General features: G+C 33.0%; 1 protein-coding gene across 1 annotated transcript; it reads right to left on the bottom strand.

Annotated features, from left to right (window-relative positions):
* Positions 1–6,163: 6,163 nt before the first annotated feature.
* On the bottom strand, positions 6,164–21,037 carry LOC106120697 (hemicentin-1). Its single transcript, XM_013316069.1, has 25 exons — positions 20,778–21,037; positions 19,108–19,337; positions 18,716–18,844; positions 17,987–18,076; positions 17,234–17,362; positions 16,548–16,713; positions 15,911–16,089; positions 15,746–15,827; positions 15,498–15,661; positions 15,155–15,320; positions 14,200–14,448; positions 13,604–13,676; positions 12,743–12,939; positions 12,382–12,553; positions 11,670–11,764; positions 10,906–11,053; positions 10,399–10,523; positions 9,608–9,751; positions 9,383–9,520; positions 9,102–9,214; positions 8,363–8,593; positions 8,029–8,173; positions 7,071–7,738; positions 6,726–6,905; positions 6,164–6,621 (listed from the first exon to the last, which is right to left on the bottom strand). The coding sequence occupies exons 1-25, from the start codon at positions 21,007–21,009 to the stop codon at positions 6,334–6,336; spliced, it is 4,533 nt and encodes a 1,510-aa protein (XP_013171523.1). The 5' UTR covers positions 21,010–21,037; the 3' UTR covers positions 6,164–6,333.
* Positions 21,038–21,443: the final 406 nt, after the last annotated feature.

The following is a 21,443-nucleotide window of genomic DNA, read 5'->3' as shown; positions in this document are numbered from 1 at the left end:
GCAGATTCAGAAATTCAAACGGATTTCTGTTTATTTTAATTAACCTTAACTTTTAGTTTCATACACGTAATGTTTATTTCGCAAAATATTGGCTATCGATACTAGCCTTTTACACGTTTTTAACATTAAAAAACCAGCTGGCTGAAAAACAGCTCGACACTGGAATCTGACCTGTGTTGGCAAAGCTGAGCCACCCCCTTTTGCCAGCACTATATCTGTGTAACAGTGTGTTGCATAATTTTGTTTATTTTTTTTATGGCAATAAATTTTTATTATTACTAGTATTAAAAAAAACGTTTTAATCCGAATATTTGACATTTACCTTGTTATTTAGATTGTAATTAAAAATAACGATCCTCAAATGTAACGAAGCTTCAACTCTTGAACTGGCCATCAAATACAAACTTAACTAACTTGTATTTTTTTTTTGTTTTGAACATTTGATTTACGTTCAATTTATTCCCGTACGTTTTGAAATGACTGCTACATACAGGATTTTAGCGATACATGGCCAACAGATAAGCTCAAGATCGTAACGTAATCTAGACTACTAGCGTCATCTATCAGAATATTTTATACTGTTAACATATGTGTGTGTTGATTAAACACAATAATCTTCGCAGTCAAAACCTCCTTACAGAAATATCCTAATATTTCTGTGAGGAGATGTATTAATTAAATCAAACTGTTTTAATGCTAATCTTAATACTATTATAAATGCGAATGTTTAGATGTTTTGATGGATTAATGGATGGATAGATGTATGTTTGTTTGAAATTGTCTCCAGAACGGCTACATATGTCTCGCTAAAATTTGGCAGAGATGTAGAATATAGTCTGGAAGAATACATAGGCCACTAATTAAGGTTTTTTTAATTCCGGGCGGACGAAGTCGCGGGAGACAGCTTGTCGAAAGATAAATAATCTTGAGCAAATATTCTTCACGATTTTTGATAACTTCTTTTTTTATGTATTTGTCGTGGCAAAGGTGATTGCATAGGAATATTGGCCACAATAAAAACAAGTTACGCTCCGATTCTCGCGAAAAAACAACTAGTTTTAGAAAAATGGAATTCCTCGATACGGATCTTAGGTCTTTTTGTGAAACAAAACAAAAGACGCATTCCAATGTTTGCATTGTTGAATTTAAGGAGCGAATATTGCAAGCTCGTTTATATTGCTAAAATATATCGTATCGTCACTAAATTACAGGAAAAATTAAATGGTAACGTTTATTTTGTTGTTGGTAGGGGTCGCTAGTATATTTACAAACGTACAAAGATATTAAAATATTATATTTACATGGTAGGAAGTCACTATTACGAATAGTAGGTAGAAAAACATCTTAAAAGTATTCGACAGAGAAGAGATGATGGTGATTTTAATATCATAGTTTGTAGATTTTAATTAATACATTGTTATTTGAACATCATAAAGATATTTTTTACGTTTAGTTAAATGGTGATCTAATCATGATTGAAATAGAAACGGATATAATATGAAGGTGAGATATTCCGTGAACTTTGGTGTTTTTTAATTGTACAAAACAATTTGAACCGCAAATTAACGAGTTATTTATTTGAATTTTTTTTTTAACACTATGGAGAATAACGAGCCCAAAGATTCATACGACTTTTTATGTAAAATGAGATTGGAGAAAAATAATAAAAAAAATTGACAATAAAATTGTGCGTGTAGTTTTCAGTTTCGTATCTTTTAAGAAAAATTTAAATATACAATTAATAAGACTTAATTGTGATATTTCAGACCGCGTTTTTTTATATATTAGTAAATTATTATAGAAAATTAATCAATTTGCTTATCTCGATGTGCGAATTTAAATTAATATGAATGCATTCGACATTTTTACATAGGTCGAAGTTTTTATTGAGGCCAGGAATTTTGTAATTTCCGTTCATCAAGTTTGCGTAGATCTGTCAATGTATTTTAATAATCATGTTACGTAATTTCAAGGAGCCTTTTTATAATAGAAACGTGCTCATTTCTTTGAAAATATACCGCATATTTTGCAGCATATTCTGCGAAAATGTTGCAAAATAAGGATGTATAATTATTATTACTTGAATTTTGATTTAAATTTTCGTTTGTTAATATACTTATAATTGACCATGTTAGAATAGATTCATGACGTTTATTTTTTTATGTGGTTGATAGAATGTAAAGTATCTAATATTGGGAAGATAGCTGCTGAATAACTCTAAGTACAGTTGTGAATTCGCGGTGTTTCACTTACAAATGAATTGCCTTGTTCCTTGAAACAAGACAAACTCTGCTCCTTCTTAAAAACCAGCTATTAAGTAAATACACAATAGTATTTTCAACATATATTTTGTATTGAAAATGTTTTAAATAAATTTTTAAGTGTTTGTTGAGTATAAGGAAACATTGCGTTCAGTTAGATAAGGGATATGTACTTAAAATTTGCGTTTTAAATATAAACACGCTGTGTCATTAAAATTCCTTAAGTATTTGTTAAAAGGTTAATTTTATAAGTAGTTAAATAATAGTTTAAAAATTAAAACAATACGTGACTTCGTCTTCTGCTTAGATTTTTTTATTTTTATTGAGCATTCATATTCTTAAATTAGTGTTTTTTTGTGTAATGTGGAAGCAAAATACTTTACAATATTAATGTCAGTCTATTTTTACTTATGAATATAGTTTCTTTTACTTTATTTTATGTTATATATAAAGTTTGAGTTTTCAAATGTAATCAAATAAACATCTTCAAGTTATCAGTACAATCTGAATGGGATTGGCAGTTACAGAGTATTTCGGCAAGTGGGTGGAGCGATGGAGTGTTCGCGTAATGTTCACACGGGCGCAGCTTATCGAAAGGGCACGTGTGAAGGCCGCGAGTTGACCGCATCCGCTTGGCGCATCAGAACTGACTCATTTATATCGAAGATCTACTGTATGCTTAATAGAATCTCTACATTTATCTTAATTTATATTAACATCATAAAGAGGAACAGACATTCAACACGTATTAATAGATGGGGCAAAATCAACCAAAAATCCTTCGTTTTTCGCACCAAAGTAATTTTTTTTTTGTGAAACGCCCGCAAATTAAATGGGTTTTTGTTTGCGTCTGTCGTTTTCTCTACTGATAATTATAATTAATGTATTAGAATATAAGATTGTTAATAATATCTCTTTGTATACCAGGAAAATTATTAGTTTCGGAAAAACTACAAAGAAAACTGTATCATGACGCCCTAATTGGAATACCGCAATATCACGTTCCATTACTGGTTTAAATCCGCACCCTTATGGCATTAAACTTTTATACTAAAGAAACAGTCTGGCCGTACATCAATCATAACTTTCTCTTATCCGACTCAAGTTGACACTAAGTATACAGCGTGTTTTACGCCAATATCTTGAGTTATCACCAATGTTAATGTCAAAGGTATCTCTTATGTTATTTTTTATGTAACTATTATTTAATAAGATTCGTAAACTTTATATAGGTGTTTGATTGTTTATAGTCAACTAGAGAGCGCTTTGACTTCGTCCGGGTGGCAATATATTTATATAATATGGTGGATATACATCTAATATATTTCTGTCATATCAATAGTACTCCTCACAGTGCTGTCTAGCAGTTCCTTATTCATTTATATATTTACAAGCTGGCGCCCGCAACTCCGCCCGCGCGGATTAAATACCGGATACCAAATTTCACAAAGATCCATTAAGCCGTTTCGGAGATACCTTCAAACAAACATACATCCTTCCATCTAACTAAATATTCGCATTTATAATATTAGTAAAATTATTTATTTACAAAACATATTAAAATTACAATATATTCACGTAAACTTTACATATTTCCATACAAACTAAGAATGTCATATTTATTTATATCAAATTAACAGCCTTAAAATTAAGTTTCTATCTTTAAAATCGCGACAGACAGATAGACTGATAGAATATCATCATCACTTCCTTATAAATAAGATAGTCATAAATTTATCTACTAAACTACCATAGACATGTTTATGAAAAGAAAAAGAAAGAAAAGTTTTTATTATAGGTAGTAAAGATTAAACCAAAAAACAATAACTAATATAAAAATTGCACATAATTGAGAAATTAAATTAAACTTAAGTTACCATTTATGTTTAATTTGGGTAATCAAGTGATGGCCACACTAGGCAATGCCTGTATCGTGGGCACCGATATTCAGATACGTATACAATATTCAGTCCACAAAATTACAACAACCCACGGTCACGACATTTTATTATAGCATTTAACAATTATCGGTTGCTCCGGTATACATATAATAAAAAATTAACTTAATGAAAAGAAAACAAAATAAATTAAAATAGATAATATATATGTGTATGTACGGATATATAAATTGATAAGAGGTAAATATGTTAAAGGATCTAGGATTGCATTTTCAAATTGAGAATTCTTATGGAGATTTGACTTTTAAATTATTCAGGATTAAATAATATTTAGTAAACTTAATCAATAACCTTAAATTATTAATGGCAATAACCTTCATCACTAATCTTCGTTATATTTTTAATTTCATCCTTCGTTTATATTTCAAGTCACCTATGTTATGAAATAAATTAAACAAAAATCGATAAAACGTTAGCATTACATATTAATATAATAAAATAAATTAAATTATTACGGTTATTATGCCGTACACAATAGCAAATTTCAAAATCGAATTAAATATATTCATTCGGTGAGGACGAACGATGGAGCGAACCGATTTAAATTTAAATTATGAATATGTGACATTGAAATTGTACACTTCGAATCGTGGGTTTCTGACAAAAAAATCTCTGTATAGAAACATATCTTCATCCTTGTCATTATCTTTGACAAAAATGAGATAACAATATGTATTAAACGGAGATTTTGGTTTCGGAAACTCACGGTTAATAAATTAGAGACAAGTACAAATGACATAAGATGTTTTGTGAAATGACGTAACGTGAATGTTTTGGTAGAATATATAAATAATCTATCGCAAAAGTGCGACTCTATACTTTTAGACATTGGAATCCTTTGGCGCGAATGGCGCGCTTTCGTTACAAAGTCAAGTGTCAGAATGATAAGTGAGGGGACATAAACGTCGACATTTTAGTAAGGCTAGTGTTGCGACAGTACACCGGCAGTGTCGGATTTTCTTCCTAACAATGTGGATAGTTTTACATATTGAATGCTTAATTGTTTAGCTGCCACGCTTAAAATTATTTGAAGTGCAAGTATGTCTAGATTGTATGAAATATGGTATGCATAAGTAGGGAGTGAATGACCACTGATAGGGATGAGTTATATAGTGCAAACTCCTGAAGTTAAAAGGACAAGGTAATGATTTGAAGAGAATGATAGTCCTTAACACATGGACTAAGACTATATTCTACATCTTTCTTCTATGTACATTCTTTCAGACTATATTCTACATCTATACCAAATTTCAGCGAGATCCTTCCAGTCGTTCTAGAGATACAATCTAACATCCATCCATCACAAAATACGCCTTTGTAATAATTAGTAAAATTAGGTTGAGAATGTCATAGCTAAATTATAGCTTTTGGGTGATAGTTTGCTATTCGACATTACATCCTAATTGGAAGGGAATTTAAATCTTTGACTGCACATCAAATTGTTGAGAATATTTTAATGTGCGAGTAATGCTCTTAATTTTGTGTACCATTAAAAATATAAACGTGTTAATGTTTAAATAATTTTATGTTACGAAGCGATTCGTGCGTCGTAAAAATATCATTACCATTCAGTTTAGATTTTGTAACAACACAGAAACAAATGTTGTCCGTGAACTATGCTTGAGGCGAACTTTTAAAGCGGTTTTTAACTTATTCTTCTTTGGACATGATTATTGTTGACATTCAATTTCAATTCTTTAAAAATCTATATTTTTATATTACATTAGTAGCTGAAAAAAAAGTACGACTACCAATTCTAATTTAAGTATTTTACTACGAGCAACATTGACATTAAAAAAACAACAAAATGTTGGCCAATAAAATACGAACTGACGACAAATATGTTGTTTTTTTATTATACTTTAATACGGAAATAATTACTTTACTTACGGAAAGCAATAGCTCTAAAACTGCAAGTAATTATTGCTGAATGAAATAAGTAGGCGCTTTTATAATATTTATTATTAAGTGCAGAAATTAAATTAACATTTTAATATCATAAAAGAATACTTGATCATGTGATAATCTTCCAATTGTCTGTGTAATTTGTGGTAAATACTAGATTGTTATTATTACAATGTACATTATGTATTTCAATATTGGTCGTGGCCATGTTATAGTAAAAGCCGCCCTGTGTCTGGTAGCATTAACGTATCACTGAAAATTCCTTCGAGACCGTTACTGAATTGTCCTTCTAAACCAAAAGCTATTTCAAAATCCTTTATAGTACAGCAATAAGTTAAACCGTATTTGACGTCACGCCACACTGGACTCTGCATCCATTCCACCAAATTGCAAATATCTTTGCACACCACATAACGAAGAGCTTCCGATAGTTTTAAATCAGGGACATTGACTTGAATTATGGCTAATGATGACCCGGAATATTCATCTTGAACAACCTGAAATCGGTTAAATATTTGTAAGAATTTAATGATTGTAAAATTGAGTAAGATAATGGTTTCTTGAATTTTACGCCGAATATGCTAATAAAATATACATTTACCTTCCATAAGAATTTAGGAACTGGCTGTCGACGGCTGTTTCGATCGTATATGAATATATTTTGCATACTCAACGTCGCTGTGGGAATTTGAAGTTGCCCTGAAGCACCAGTTCTAACAATCAAGTTTCTATTCAGCGATTTTGCTAATATCCTTATTCTCATTTCAATATCGTCCCAGTTCTGGTTTGTTTAAAAAAACACAAAATTACATTTAACCTGATTATAAAAAAAGCCTTTAATAATCACTGTCTATTTATGTTCAAAAGATATTAAATAGTAATTAATGGTGACTACGGTTTGCGAAAAAGCGTTATACTTAATTAGAAAAATTGAAATTGAAGTTACCTTTGTTCCACATGTGCTCCAATGTGGCACTATATTCAAATTACTGTAGGTAGCGATCTGAGACACACCAGGGGGAACATCTTGCGAATTAACTAATTGCCTTTTAGTAAAACAACAATCAAAACCTCTTGCTAAAGGTCTGATTACATTTATGTGATACATTTGAATTGTACAGTCATATAATTCATCAAAATTATATCTTACCAAATCATTATCATACCATCTAACATCTTTCGGTTCTACTAACGCTAGAGATTCATTTATATTTTGTGTTGAATAAATAGGTACACTATTAAATTTATCATAGCATATTTCAAACACTTCATCGAATTTTCCATCTGTTTCAATTCCAACTTTAATTGTTTCTGTATCCCGTTTTGTGGGACTACAACGTCTACCAGTCTGTTTTGTTATCGGTGTTATATGTTTTCTACATTTTATATCACTGTAATTAATTTCCTTATCTCCCATCTTAAGCATGGTGTCTTGAATGCAAATTGCTTCCAATACGGTTCCAGGGAATATTTCAAAGCCATTTGTACAATAGATTAATACTTCTTCCCCTACTTGAACATTTACAACGACATGGCTTGACTCTGATAAATCTCTAGCACCCAATATAGAAACTTTTGGGCTATCAGGGTTACTTTCAACTTTTAAGAAGCATTCTGTGAAAGATATTTAAAATGTCTCTATAGAAAAATGCAATTAAATGTGCAATATATTGTTTGGTAAATTGAGCAACAAGTTTTCCACAAGCTGTGTATCTAGACGAGCAATAATTTGTATAGTCAATCAAATAAATTGTGCAATAAGTGACTGCTTTAAAAAATAAAAAATTCCGAATGATTAATGTTAAAAAACAGAAACTGAACTAAAATCTGAAGATTAAGAAGAAGGAAGTTTAATGTAGGACAATTTCATCAGATTTTTTAAATTGAAATTAAATTTAACTAACTTGGAATAATGTTGAAATCTCTAATTATTGTTCCATATCTGTTGCTTACAAGACATGAGTAACTTCCCGTGTCTTTTGAACTCATATAAAATCGGTAAGCCATATCGGTAAATTCTATTGGTATGTTATTATGTAACCACGTCACCTGAAAATGTAAATAGTAATTAATATTATAGAATATTTGTATTCAATTTAAGTCAAATATAGTGCAGATCACCTGGATCGTCTAAATATACTCTTCAATATTAACATAATTATTGCCTTGTTATTCAAACTTATAGACTGTTTTGATTGTACTTAAGAATAGTATGTAATTAAAATTATTTGTACTCACAGCTGGGGTTGGTACACCGGAGGCGAGGCATGATAAATAAGCTTCAGCATCTGGTTTATACAGTATAGTTGCATTGGCTGCTTCAATGAAGTACGGCGGGATACCAACGTTAACTATCTTGGAGGCGCTCGTCGCTCCAGAAAAGTTGTTAACTCGACAAGTATAAAGTCCATTGTCTCCCATGTTAATATTGTCTAAATATAATTCACCGGATGCTATCAATAATGAGTCCTGTAAATTATTTTTCTCTACGTAAATATAACAATATCTGTTGCACGAATGAGGCTTGCCCACTACAATACCACGACCACAAAGAAGTCAGGCGGGAATTGGCAATTCCGCGTATTTTCTTATAAGAAAAATGATGGGAAGAGGATGGCAAGATTTGATAAAGGAGGGGACGCATTAGAATGGGAAATGTTCTCTTTCTATACGACCCTTTCTCCGTTGATTTAAGGTTGGGAAAACATCTGTAATTTCTGTTGTCTATGGGCAACGGTCGCTTCGCTCTTTCTGCTCACTCAACCGTCCTGATACTTTCCCACCATATAATAATAAAAAATGTTCTCTGTTCTATACTATACTGTATCTAGTTTGATATACAAAATTCGATCCTTGGTTTTAAGGGATTTTAATTCTTTGACTTTACATTACGAATTTACAGTGGAAGAACTTTTTGCCAATATATAATTGTCCTCGTGATCAGAAAGTCGCGCTTAGAAACCTTTGAACTAAATACCTTATACCAAGTTAACCGATCGCTGAGCGTATGAGGTATGTCACAATCAATTTTGACCGATTTTCCAAGTTGAACATCCATGACACCACGTTTCTCACTTGCCTCGGGATAATCTGCAAAATTATAATTTTAACATTTCACAAAAAATCTCCTTGTTACAAGGAATGTTTGAAAAGTATCTAGTATTTTTAAAAACTATTGTTACAACAATGTCAAACATAACATGCACTTAGGAAGTAGAATATTTTGTGAAATAAATTAAAATAAGTATCACGACTTACTCTGGACAAATACATCGAAATAATCATTGTCGTTGCCCAAGGAATTTTCTGCCACACAGATATATCTGCCCTGGGTTATATCGTCGATATTCTTGATAACCAAAGTACCATCCTCCTTTATATCATGCCAATAGGTTCCTTTGAAAAAAAAGACAATTGTCTTCTTATAATCTTTCTGGTAATAAACAGTAAATTATGTAAAAAATATAATATTAAATAGGTTACCTGAAGGGATTTTAAGTTCATCTTTTAACCAAGTAATTTTTGGCTTCGGATTTCCTTTGGATTTACAAGGGAGGGTTAAAACTAAATCGTTGACGACAGCAGTGATGCTTTTAGGTACTGAAGACTTTACAATATGAGGAGGAGCTGTAATTTAAAAATTTCTTTAGTAATATTAACTTATTGTACCTATGATGTAAAGTTTGAAAGAAATTGTTTATTTTGAACATCAAAACAAACCATACAATTTTAAAAGATATGGGTGAAAATATCCGTGAAGCGAAATTCACTGATTTTATACTCTAAAAATTCCATTTTAATATTTAACATTCTTTCAATTATTTATTAATAAATAACTTAATTTTTTTAACGATAGCGTTTATATTTGTAAAATGAGTAAATGCAAATTTATTTTGATGAAATTTTTAAAAGCACCCAAGAGATAATATCTTAGTTATTATCAGCTCACTATACGTCCCCACCGAGGGGCTCGGAGCCTACCCTAAGCTAGGTGTGACTAGGCCATAGTCAACCACACCGGCCAAGTGGGGGTTGGTTGACTTCACACATATCTTTGAATTTCTTCTCAGATTGCAGGTTGCATCACGATGTTTTCCTTTCATCGTAAGAACGTCGGATACATATGTAAATCGTAAATAGAAAAACACATTGGTAAATGGCGGGATTCGAACCCAGGACATGCAGATTGCAAGTCAAGCACTTAACTCCTGAGCCACCGACGCTTTGATAGTAAACTTATAAACAACTATTTAAACAGAATCAATTAAATTTACCTAATACTTGTAGTGTGTAAGTTATATTACTTGAACCTCCCACGTTCTCCGCAATGCACAAATATTGACCGCCTTGTTCGGTTTGCACTCGAGGCAACTGCAGCGACCCTGAAGGATCACTTGGTCTGGAATAAAATTAGTTACCAAAATAACATAGGTAGGTATATAATAGGTAATAAATACATAAAGAACAAAAAAGAATATTTTAGTGGCATCTAATATTAAATGGTAATTATTTTATAAGGGATACAAGAGGTCAATAGATTGTTTATCTTCATTTTTAATTTTACAATCTTACTAATAATATACATGCGTATGTTTGGATGGATGGATGTTTGTTACAAGGTATCTCCAGATCGGCTGCATGGATTTCGCTGAAATTTGGCATAGATGTGGAAGAGAGTGTGGAAGAAGACATAGGCTACTAATTAAGATATTTTTTAAGTAAGAGCGGACGGAATCGCGGACGACAGCAAGCAAGACAGTAAGAAGTAAATTCTTTATTACCTTAGTACCTCGGAATGGTTATTCTCCTTAATGAAGATCCATTTTACAGTTGGCGTAGGATATCCAAACGCCTCGCAAGGGAGAACAATAGTGCTTCCGACTTTTGTTTCCAACGTACTTTTAATCGGTGGCGTAATTCTTACTGTGTCTGCAATTGAAACATCCTTAACATGTTAGTTGGCAGAATGATTTTTCGAAAAACGAAAAAAATAAATAACTTTGTCCAAAACCATTTGAAAACACCTAAAAATATAATAATACCTTATTTACATTGCGCATATACTTATTATTTACATATTTACAATTCGTCGGATATATAGTCCGACACGCCTTGTGGGTCTCGCTGTATACAACAATTCGATTAAAAAGCGTCCGACAAGCCACAGTGAGGTTTTTTTTTGTGACTGATTGCCACTGTTTGCCTTGAGGAGGCATTTACATTTGAGGTGGCCGAGCGCAGATGGCACTTAGCCTAAATCTCGTTTAAGAGTAAACCACAGCGAGGCGTTGAATGGAAGTATGGATTGTCAGACCCAAAGTTCGACACGGCCTGATTGAAACATTAGCTTGTCGGACATATGGTCCGACACGGCAGCTAACGCGTGAACAGTTTCATTCGAATCAAAACCAAACTTGTTACATAAAAGATTTGATATTTTGCTACATGTACCGCATATCGTTTATATTTTAGAATCGCATAGTGGAGAAATAATAGGTATTAAAACATTTCTATTTATATATTTTATAATGTTCTCAGTACATACCATATATTGTAACGTCCACTGTTATAGTATCGGATCCTAGCTCATTTACAGCAGTACAATTGTATATTCCCGAGTCGGTAACTGAAGCCTTCATACTGTAAATACATACACTATTAAAATTATTTGTCTTTAAACTAAGCAAATTCACCAGTATATTCATATTATTATAGGAATAGTGAAAACATTGTAAGTCAAACGCCAAAAGTCCTGTTACGCCAGATATCAGTGCGAAGGGAGCTGCAATCTCTAAACGTTCACAAGTCACGTTCACATTGTGGTTAGGATATGTGCTCCTTAGTTGCCAGATATGAGGTAGCCGGAGGACCCCAGCCGATAGTGACCGTCAGTACCGCTCAGCTGGTGACCTTCTTGCGTACCTCAAGCATCGATGGTCTGTGGCATTGACGACAAGGGAGAAGCAAGAAGTTTGGACGTGCCTATCTCGGCGGTGTATACCTGTGTTTTATAATGGGCCTAGGTAGACCGATGATAAAACGTCAACATTCAATGTGATGTGGATGGATGGATGGATGGGTGCTTGAAGATATCTCTAGAACGGCTGAACAGATCTCGATTAAATTTGGCATACGTATAGAACTTAGTCTGAAAGAACACATAGGCTACACTAATTAAGTATTTTTTTATACACCCATGCGGACGGAGTCGCGGGCGACAGCTAGTTAGTTATAAAAATAGTCAGTAAAAATTTTACCCCAACATGTTGTCTCTATATATACGTTGTCGTAAAGATTTCTTGATCTCGACTCCATTGAATGTCCATTTAACATTTGGTTGCGGCACTCCATCCACTTCGCACTTTAAGTAAATATTTGTACCTGATTTATTTTTTATTGTTTGCCTTTTCGATGTTATTTTTGGCGGATCTTAAAATAAAAAAGTGTTTAATGTGACTCATTTAAAAATTTCTATAACTTTAAATAAATATAATTTTAAAATTGCACGACTAATTTATTAACGAGTAGTTAACTAATAATGATATTTGTTGTGTTTGATGATATTACACCCAACAACATGTTAGTTATAAATTTAATTATACAGTTTACAGTACTTACATTTAACTACTAATTCTATTTCGTGTTCAGCTTGTCCGAACAAATTGAATGCTTCACATTTATAAGTTCCTGCAGCATTTATATCTGTGTTACTTATTTCAAGCGTATCCGAATGAGTATCGAGGACAACGAAGTCTGTAGCGTAACGATGTCTGAAGCTCCATCGGACGTCTGGTTGAGGTATACCTTCAGTGACGCTGTGAAAATGTTTTAAATCCAGTCAGATTAAATGGTTTTTAAAAGCCAGCCGTTAAAGAAAAAAAAAGCAAAGATAGAAAAAATAAATATTACATTTTACTTGACTCAATATTAATTGACGTGTCATTTTTATTAAGGCCTTTTCTACACAAGTCAACATAAGCTTTTTTTTTTATATATATCATAAGGTGGCAAACGAGTGAGCGGCCACCTGAAATCGCCGAAATAGCGAAGTGACCGTTGCACCTTTAGTCGACGGAGGAGAGGATGCACATAAAGAAAATATTTTCAGTTCCCATGCATCCTCTCATCCGGAAAGTTCACTTCTACTTCCCATCCTTTCTTTATACGAAAAAGGGTGGGAATGGAAACAGGACTTAATTAGGCCGAGTTTCGAGTGAATGTTGCCACTTGTATTAATATACATTCTCATCTATCTCATTATATTTAAAAGTAAAAAAGACTAGTCAAATAATAAGTCAAGCAATCTGTGTCGACATTAGATTTATGCAGACTGTTTTATTTTAATGTTACTTAAAACTACACTAAGTATTTATTACTCGATATCAACAATCTGAACCGGCTCGAATCCTTATTTGTTTATATATCTCAGTATGAGTGTCAAGGTTATTTATCACTAATGGTTTCTAAACATAATCTTACTTGCAACTAATTGTAGCATTTTCTTTCCTAGTTACGTTGACTTTGGTGACGGAATCATCGATTTTCGGTGCAGCTAAAATGTAGAAATATTATTCAAGTTAGTACTTTTATTTAATAAATGCACTACTAATATTGATATAGCAGTCAGATTTATAGATTTAGAAAAAATCACAGGATAATTATTAAAGGACGAAACATATACTTAATGAAGGTAGAGGACCTTAATAGCTAGATGAAAAGTTATTTGATTTTTTGTAAAAAAAAATCATAAAAAAACCCTTTGTCCGTGTGTCTAAAACATTGAGTCATTACAGCGGTAATTTTATTCTTGAACAAGCCCCATTGTTGGGTTTTCGTGCCGTTATACCTTTATTGCATAAATAATAAAATTTCGGTCATTTTAATAAAATGAATTTTTTTTTCCGATTGGTGTAATTTTCTTTTTTCTAAAAATTATTTCATAAACTGTGCCCATGCTTATAGAATATAATAAAATCCTTCGCCTTGCATTTTTTTTCATAAAATAAAACTAATAGAAATAATTGAGGGCAACAATCTCTTGTAATTTTTCATAAAATGGATAAACTATAAATTACCTGTTCCTGTCATAACAACATTCATGTAGTAAATATCTCTATGGAGCTCGTTTTTAACTTCGCAGATGTATTTTCCTTCAAACTTTGGTTTCATGTATATTATATTGAGGATAGATCCATCTTCAGATTTGTCTATATTTTCATCTAAATCTAACAAGTCTCCGTTAAGGTACCATGTAACTTGTGCTGGAGGATTCGCATTACTTATGCAGTACAATTTTCCTTCATCATCGTAGTCAATACTTGTGTCTGAAAAGTCGAATAATTAATTAATTTCTATCAATTATATATTCGGCAGCGTATCTCGGGACCCCGACTAGCCGCCGACCCATCGGTCGGCGTGGCGAGACGCCGTAAAACTGGATCTGCGGGAGCTATTAGCGATGGATTGGCAGGAGAAGGCTAAAGACAGGCGACTTTGGCGATCTTTTGTGTCGGAGGCCAAGACCCACTTTGGGTCGATGCGCCAGTGGAGTAAGTAAGTAATTATATAATCGAAGAGATGTAGTCTCTTAGGAGTATGCAAGTTGTAACAGTGGTAATCGCCAGCAGCAACATCAACTGTTACACGAATGTGCCTGCTCAACTGGTGCAATTTTATGGATTTGGCGGAAGACGCAAATGAAGGGGAAATATTCTCTTTTAATACGTCCTCTCCTCCATGATTAAAGGTATCCAACGAATCTGCAATTGCGGATGTTTATGATGGATGTACTGCTTGCACGTTTGCCACCTTATCATTTTTATACATTATTAGTTAGAATCCTTTGGCCCGAATGGTGCGCCTTCGTTACTAAGGCAAGTGTCAGAATAATTAGTGAGGGGACATAAACTTCGACATTTTATTAAGGCTAGTGTTGCGCCAGTACATCGGCACAACGTCTAATTTTCTTCCTAACATTATATAGAAAAATAAATTAATTTGTAAATCAATAAAATCTAATTAAGTAATTACCTTTTGAAACGTTCAAGACTACAAATTTATCAATAGCTCGCACAGTAACTGTGGTATTGTCTTGACCAAAGTCATTAGATGCTCGACATTGATAAGAAGTATTGATCTTCACTTGCTGTAGATCAAGTATACTAATGTAATCATACGGCAGTTCTTCTTCTACAGCCTAAAACAATTAATTACTTTATAGTTGAAACAATTACATATATGAACTTAATTTGAAAATGGGTGCAATCATAAAATAGATATATAAAACTGAATGAAAGTGTCGAAAAAAGATGATTTTTAATGTTTAAATTATCTGTAATGTTAACGTTTCTATAATAGTATAATAAAACTTTACCAATTCTGAAACTGTCAATCCAGATGTTTCATCTATCCATTGTACTTTCGGTGCAGGATACGCGTTGATTTTACATTGCAGCTGCAAAGGCTCGCCGTATGATTGTTCTCTTAAAGGATCTCCAATTAAAGTTACGGTCGGTGCTCGGTTTACTGGTATGTCTTCTGAAATTTTTAAATTTAACTTGTGATAAGTGTCATGATTCAAAATAAACTAGGTTTCTGAAAGCAACCATTTAAATATCTTACCTGTTGAAGGCGTTTGAGGTTCAATAGGGGTAAACGATAATCGTTTTATTGGTTCTTTCGTCTTTGTATTGTAGCCTTTCACCTAAAATAATTGAGTATTAGTAATCAATTTTGTTGATGGAAAAAATCAATCATTGGACACTTCAAAGTATTTCAGTAACTCACCGCTATTCTAAAAATCGAAGTTGGAGGTAGATCTTTATCAGCCACATAGAAATTTTTGTCGACTTGTTTTAATGGTCGTACACCAATAACGTTATTATCTAGATCTAATAATTCAACTTCATTTAATATAACATCCTTGGCTTTATTTGATAATTCTATTGCCAAAAATGACGGTTTACCTAAAACATACCGTATTATACTAACTATAGTGAAACGAGGATATGTGACTCGGGGAGAGATGCTCTGCTATCGGTTAGTTTTGTCATAAAAAACGTAAAATCCACATGGGCATACAAAATGGCACCTACTAATATTATGCCAATGTTTGGATGGATGGATGGATGTTTGTTTGAAGGTATCTCCGTATTTTGTGATCCGTTCAGCCGTTCTGGAGATATCTTCAAACAAACATCCATCCATCCATCTAAACATAAAATAGTAAGATGTACATTTTACAACAGAAAATATTAATAAATTTCATACTAGTAATTAATTGTATTATTTTAAATTTTATAGCAGAACAAACTATATGTTAGCGTTAGATTTTTCGGTTTTATTTTTCTATGACAATAAGGGACTAGCACGTGTGAGGAAGCTCGCCCCAGAATATAAAAAATTGGCAAACAGGCTAAATTACCTGCAATGGGTCTGGTTACAGTGGTTTTAATAGAAGTGGGTTTTAAACCAGTAAAACCATGTTGGAAGTTGATAGCAGTGACTCCGGTTATGACAACCCTCGTCTTACTTTCACTGCCAACCTCCGCCGTATGTTTTCCTGAGCCTAATTTTTCAACTCCCACTACCTTAAAAATAGACTAAAACTTTACCATCGGAGATTCTATGCAGCCGTACATTCTATAAAACCAATTGTAGTCTGTATGTGTATAGCGCGCCGTGTACAGTAACATCAAAATACAAATAAAATTGTGATTCAGAAGGTTTACGTTATGAACATATCACGTCTGCAGCGGAGCCTAAAACTAGATCCAACGCTGGGGCTGGCTTTAAGATGGCGGTTTCTAGAAACCCGTCATCTGCGTATAAAGGCCTTATAGGAGAGGCGTTGTGTGTTCCGGCGCGTCCTTCTGAACGAGGTTTTGCGGAGGCTTGTCCTCGTCAAAGACGAAGCTTTCTCGGCAGTTCCCGTAGGCGAGGCCACGGATGTGTGCGCAAGTATTCTCGCATCCCCAATATGTGGATGGGGAACACTATTAGGTTTTTAGTCGTTGTGATTCCGACGTAATCCGCTCTTGCCCCTGTAGATACGTAGGCATTTTTGTCACACAAAGAATGTTGATTTGAAAAATAAACTAATAATCGTACCAGAGTCTCATCGTTTTTGAATATATCAGTTGTTTTAGAGTCGCTTCCGTCTGGTTTTAATACTTTAACTTTCGGACTAACACCTGACACAGATATTTGCACATCGTCTATTTCTGGGTCAGCAGGAAACTGAAAGATTAAGCCAATATTAATTATGTAAAATATAATCTTACTAAATAACTAACAACTACAAAACAAAAAAAGACCCTAAATCGCTGCGTTCGCACGGTAGGGTTCCCAAGAGACTGGCGGCATTTCCCCGTTGAATGGTCAGGCTCAACCTTTGTCCGAAATGCGCGCCAGTCCTTGGATCCCCTGAGGCGTCGATGAGGCGTGCGGAAATCTCCTTATTAATTATGTTAATGATTACAACGATGTCCTCTTTGATGTGGCCGTTAACATAGAAATGTGTTAATCTCTATTTTTATCCTCTATCGGTAATAAAAATACAAATATAGTAAATAAAAATAAAGGGGTTTGTCCCATTTCTCTTTTCATGTAACTCTGTACAAACAGAGGATGATAAAAGGATGATTGTTTCTGCGCTAAAAAATCTAAAAATATTTTATTGTTCTAATATATATTTCATAGTTTTTTTGGTTTTAAGCGTAAATTAAGGAGGGAAAGTCAGGCTTATAATATTTTTGATTTATTTAACAATAGGAGAAGGTTTTAGTGTTATATAAGATGCAATAATATTTAATTTATCAGAGTATGTCGTAATAAACGGACATAGAATAATGATAAACTTACGCTTAAGTTTTTGCCGTATCCAGGTGAAAATACTGAAGAAGCCAACACGGCTCGTCTTTGATCAAGAGTTTTGCCTACGAAGTCTAACACCTGAAATTGTTTTTTATAATATCACTAGCTGTCGCCCGCGACTTCGTCCGCACGGAATTAATAAAAACTTGATAAGTAGCCTATGTGTTCTTCCAGACTATGTTCTCCATGTGTGCCAAATTTCGTTAAATACCGTTAAGCCGTTCCGGATATACCTTCAAACAATCATCCATACATCCGTCTAAACATTCGCACTTATAATATTATTATAGTATGATAATAAGAAGTAAGATTTAAATCAAACCAATTTTGTTAAAGTCTCATTAACTTCGCTCTTAAGAAGTCCACGCTACCAGGTGATATATGTCAATTGGTTTTTGATGTAATTATTCATACGTTTTTGTGGTCGCTCATTCATCATCAGCTCACTATACGTCCCCACCGAGGGGCGCGGAGCCTGCCCTAAGGGTGATTAGGCTATAGTCAACCACGCTGGCCAAGTGCGGGTTGGTTGACTTCACACATATCTTTTAATTTCTTCTCAGATATGTGCAGGTTGCATAACGATGTTTTTCTTCACCGTTACTATTTATATATAAATTATATACTAATTGTGATTTCATAAATTACCTATTTAACCTTCATGCAAATAACACAATGACTTCATTTCAAATGCTTAGTTACTAATCATAATGTTACCTGACCAATTTCGCCTTTATCAATACGAAACACTTGTCCCGAAGTAGCACTGGCTAATTCATGGTATACTCTGTAACCAGGATCAAGTTCACCAAAAGAATCGCATTCTCCCGTTAGCAAGAACACAATCTGTAAAAGAAATAAATTATATAAACGTAAACTTTCTTGCTCATAGCCTGTTAAATATAATAATTATCGGATTTTACTGATTATGCGAACATTATAAAAGTGGATAAAGCTCACTGAGAAATATCTTCTTCGAACATTTTAAAATCAACTTGAATGTCTACGAGTTTTGAGAGGTAATTTTGGCTTGTTTTTATACTTATAAAATCAAGATCTGACAAAGTTTTTTTCTGTTCTGTCGTAAAAATTTGTTATTAATAATTAACCTGAGATCCTTGTTTTTGTGCCATTCTCTTGATTTTTGGGAATTTGTCGTAGTCCTTAGCGGAAGCGTCGGTGAAAACATAAATATAGGATCCTGGCAGAGAATTTGATAAAGCCGCTTCAATTCCCGACATCGCCATTTCTGGACAATCGTCTCCACCGTCGACAACGACTGAGTGTAATCTCGCCTTAAATGTATTTACGTCTCTGGTTATGAGTACCGGTCGAACATCTATAAATGTAAGTAATACAAAATCTATCATCTCCCCTGTCCTTATGAAACTCAAATAGACTTGGCGCACCGGGTTTTTGTTCTGTAGTTCGATCAATTTCCGTTCTTTCAATCTTCAGAACTTTTTAATCACGACACCTTTCATGCAATCCATTCATCTCTTTCTAGACTTACCTTTACCGGTGTACACTTACAACCTACCTTCCTTACAACGTACTCATGCCATGCTAAGTTTTTGCTTTTTATTTCTCTATCACTAGTGCCTGTTTGAGATTTAGTTTCTTTCTTTTTAGTAAATATGTAAAATCTAGTCTGTTCTATTTATAAATTAAAATTTATGTGACTGTGATGTATGTACTGCATGTTATAAATGTTTATGGACCTTAGTTAACCTTTGGATGAATTATTCAAATCCAAGTATCTCAAAAACAGTAAGGAAAAACATTTTTGACCTAACTAGGTAATATACTTATTATAATAAACAACCCCATTATTACGCGAGTATTCATGTATGCGAGAAAATAGTTTTTATGATAAACTAAAAAAAAACTCATGACGTAAGTTTTCGATATATTGTACGAAGGGGGAATACCGCAATATTAACTGTGTAATCAAATTGTTGATAACAGTAATGTAAACAGTTTGTAATATTGCTACTAAAGTTCGCGGACTATCTGAATATTTTATAATATTTCTTGATTGTCGTAGTTCGCTATTTAATTATTACGTGTCTATAACAAAATTTTAAGTTTAATAGATATCGAGAATCACAATACTAATCGTTTGTGGTAGAAGAATTATAAAAAGCTGATTTACAACTAAATTTGATCGGAACCACAAAAATGTAGTTTATAGAATTTTATAGCATTACTAGCTGTCGCTATTCTCAGACCTACTCAATATGCTTACAAAATTTCATGAGAATCGGTCAAGCCGTTTCGGAGGAGTATAGAATAGAATAGTATAGAATTTTATATATAAGATTTTTGGGTTACCTCGTCCTCAAATAAAATAAAATACATAATATGTTTTCTTAAAAATATAGGTACTTTCACTATTTTTGACTTCCTGTAATTTTTACTCTGATTTTTTTTAAATGTCACTGGGGTAATGGTCACTCTTATATGAATGGGTTATTTCCTAACTCCTTTTTGATAAGGATCGCATTGCTCGTTTGACACCTTATGGCACAAAAAATAGGTTTATGTACTATTTCGATATCTCTTTATATATATGTAGCTTTTTTATTATGTGTAAACTTTGCAAATACATTATGCTCGTAGCAGCAACAGTAACCATGGGTTTCTGACCTAAATCTCTGTATAAATATATCCTCATCCTTGTCTTTAATTTTTGACAAAACAGAGATAACAATATTTTAACAGTGATTTTGGTGTTAGAAACCCAGGGTTTTAAAAATTATAAAAATATCTTACTTACACGGATCGTTAAATGTTACTAAAATAATATTTCCAATCGATGATGTTCCAGAGGCTACAATCTTGTCGAATACTAGTTCTGTTTTACTTAACACTTGAGCAATATCATCTGCCATTGATCCGGTGTCATCTATCACAAAAGCGAAACTGCTCTTTTGATCTGCTAACTGTCCTAATACGAATATACAATTCAGACATAATGTTAAAAAAATGTAACTAATTTTATTTGACATGTCGCACGACTGATTGATGTTAGTGTCGACGATAAACTAAGTTATTGTTAACTCGTACAACGCTATTTATAGTAACAAAGCTCAAATTATCAATATCTGAAAGTGTACAATATGTTAGGGTTAAAATAATAAATAAATCCTATTATCTTACTTCTTACTAATGTTATAAATGCGAATGTTTAGATGGATGGATGAACAGATGTTTGTTTGAAGGTATATCCACGACAGCTGCATGGATCACGATGAAATTTGGCATAGATGTAGAACATAGTCTGGAAGAACACATAGCCCACTAATTACGATTTTTTAATTGTACAGAGTGAGTTGGCTAACAATAAATGAAGACTATGTGATATTATATAATTTTTTTTTTAAATGAAAGCTATTTATAACCAATATTTACCTACTACAATTAATAATGTACATTGTATGAA

This window comes from Papilio xuthus, unplaced genomic scaffold, assembly GCF_000836235.2.
Source record: "Papilio xuthus unplaced genomic scaffold, Pxut_1.1 DF826949.1, whole genome shotgun sequence".
Taxonomy (NCBI): Eukaryota; Metazoa; Arthropoda; class Insecta; order Lepidoptera; family Papilionidae; genus Papilio; species Papilio xuthus.
The sequence above is the reverse complement of the archived record's forward strand: the minus strand, read 5'-3'. Positions and strand labels throughout refer to the sequence as shown.

What these genes read in the sequence shown, in the direction of transcription:
- LOC106120697 (XM_013316069.1), bottom strand. Translation starts at nt 21,009, where the DNA reads ATGTCAAATAAAATTAGTTACATTTTTTTAACATTATGTCTGAATTGT. An exon ending in GATTGACAGTTTCAGAATTG is followed by an intron (nt 15,321 to 15,497) that starts GTAAAGTTTTAT and finishes TAATTGTTTTAG; the next exon opens with GCTGTAGAAGAAGAACTGCC. An exon ending in AATAGAATTAGTAGTTAAAT is followed by an intron (nt 12,554 to 12,742) that starts GTAAGTACTGTA and finishes TTTTATTTTAAG; the next exon opens with ATCCGCCAAAAATAACATCG.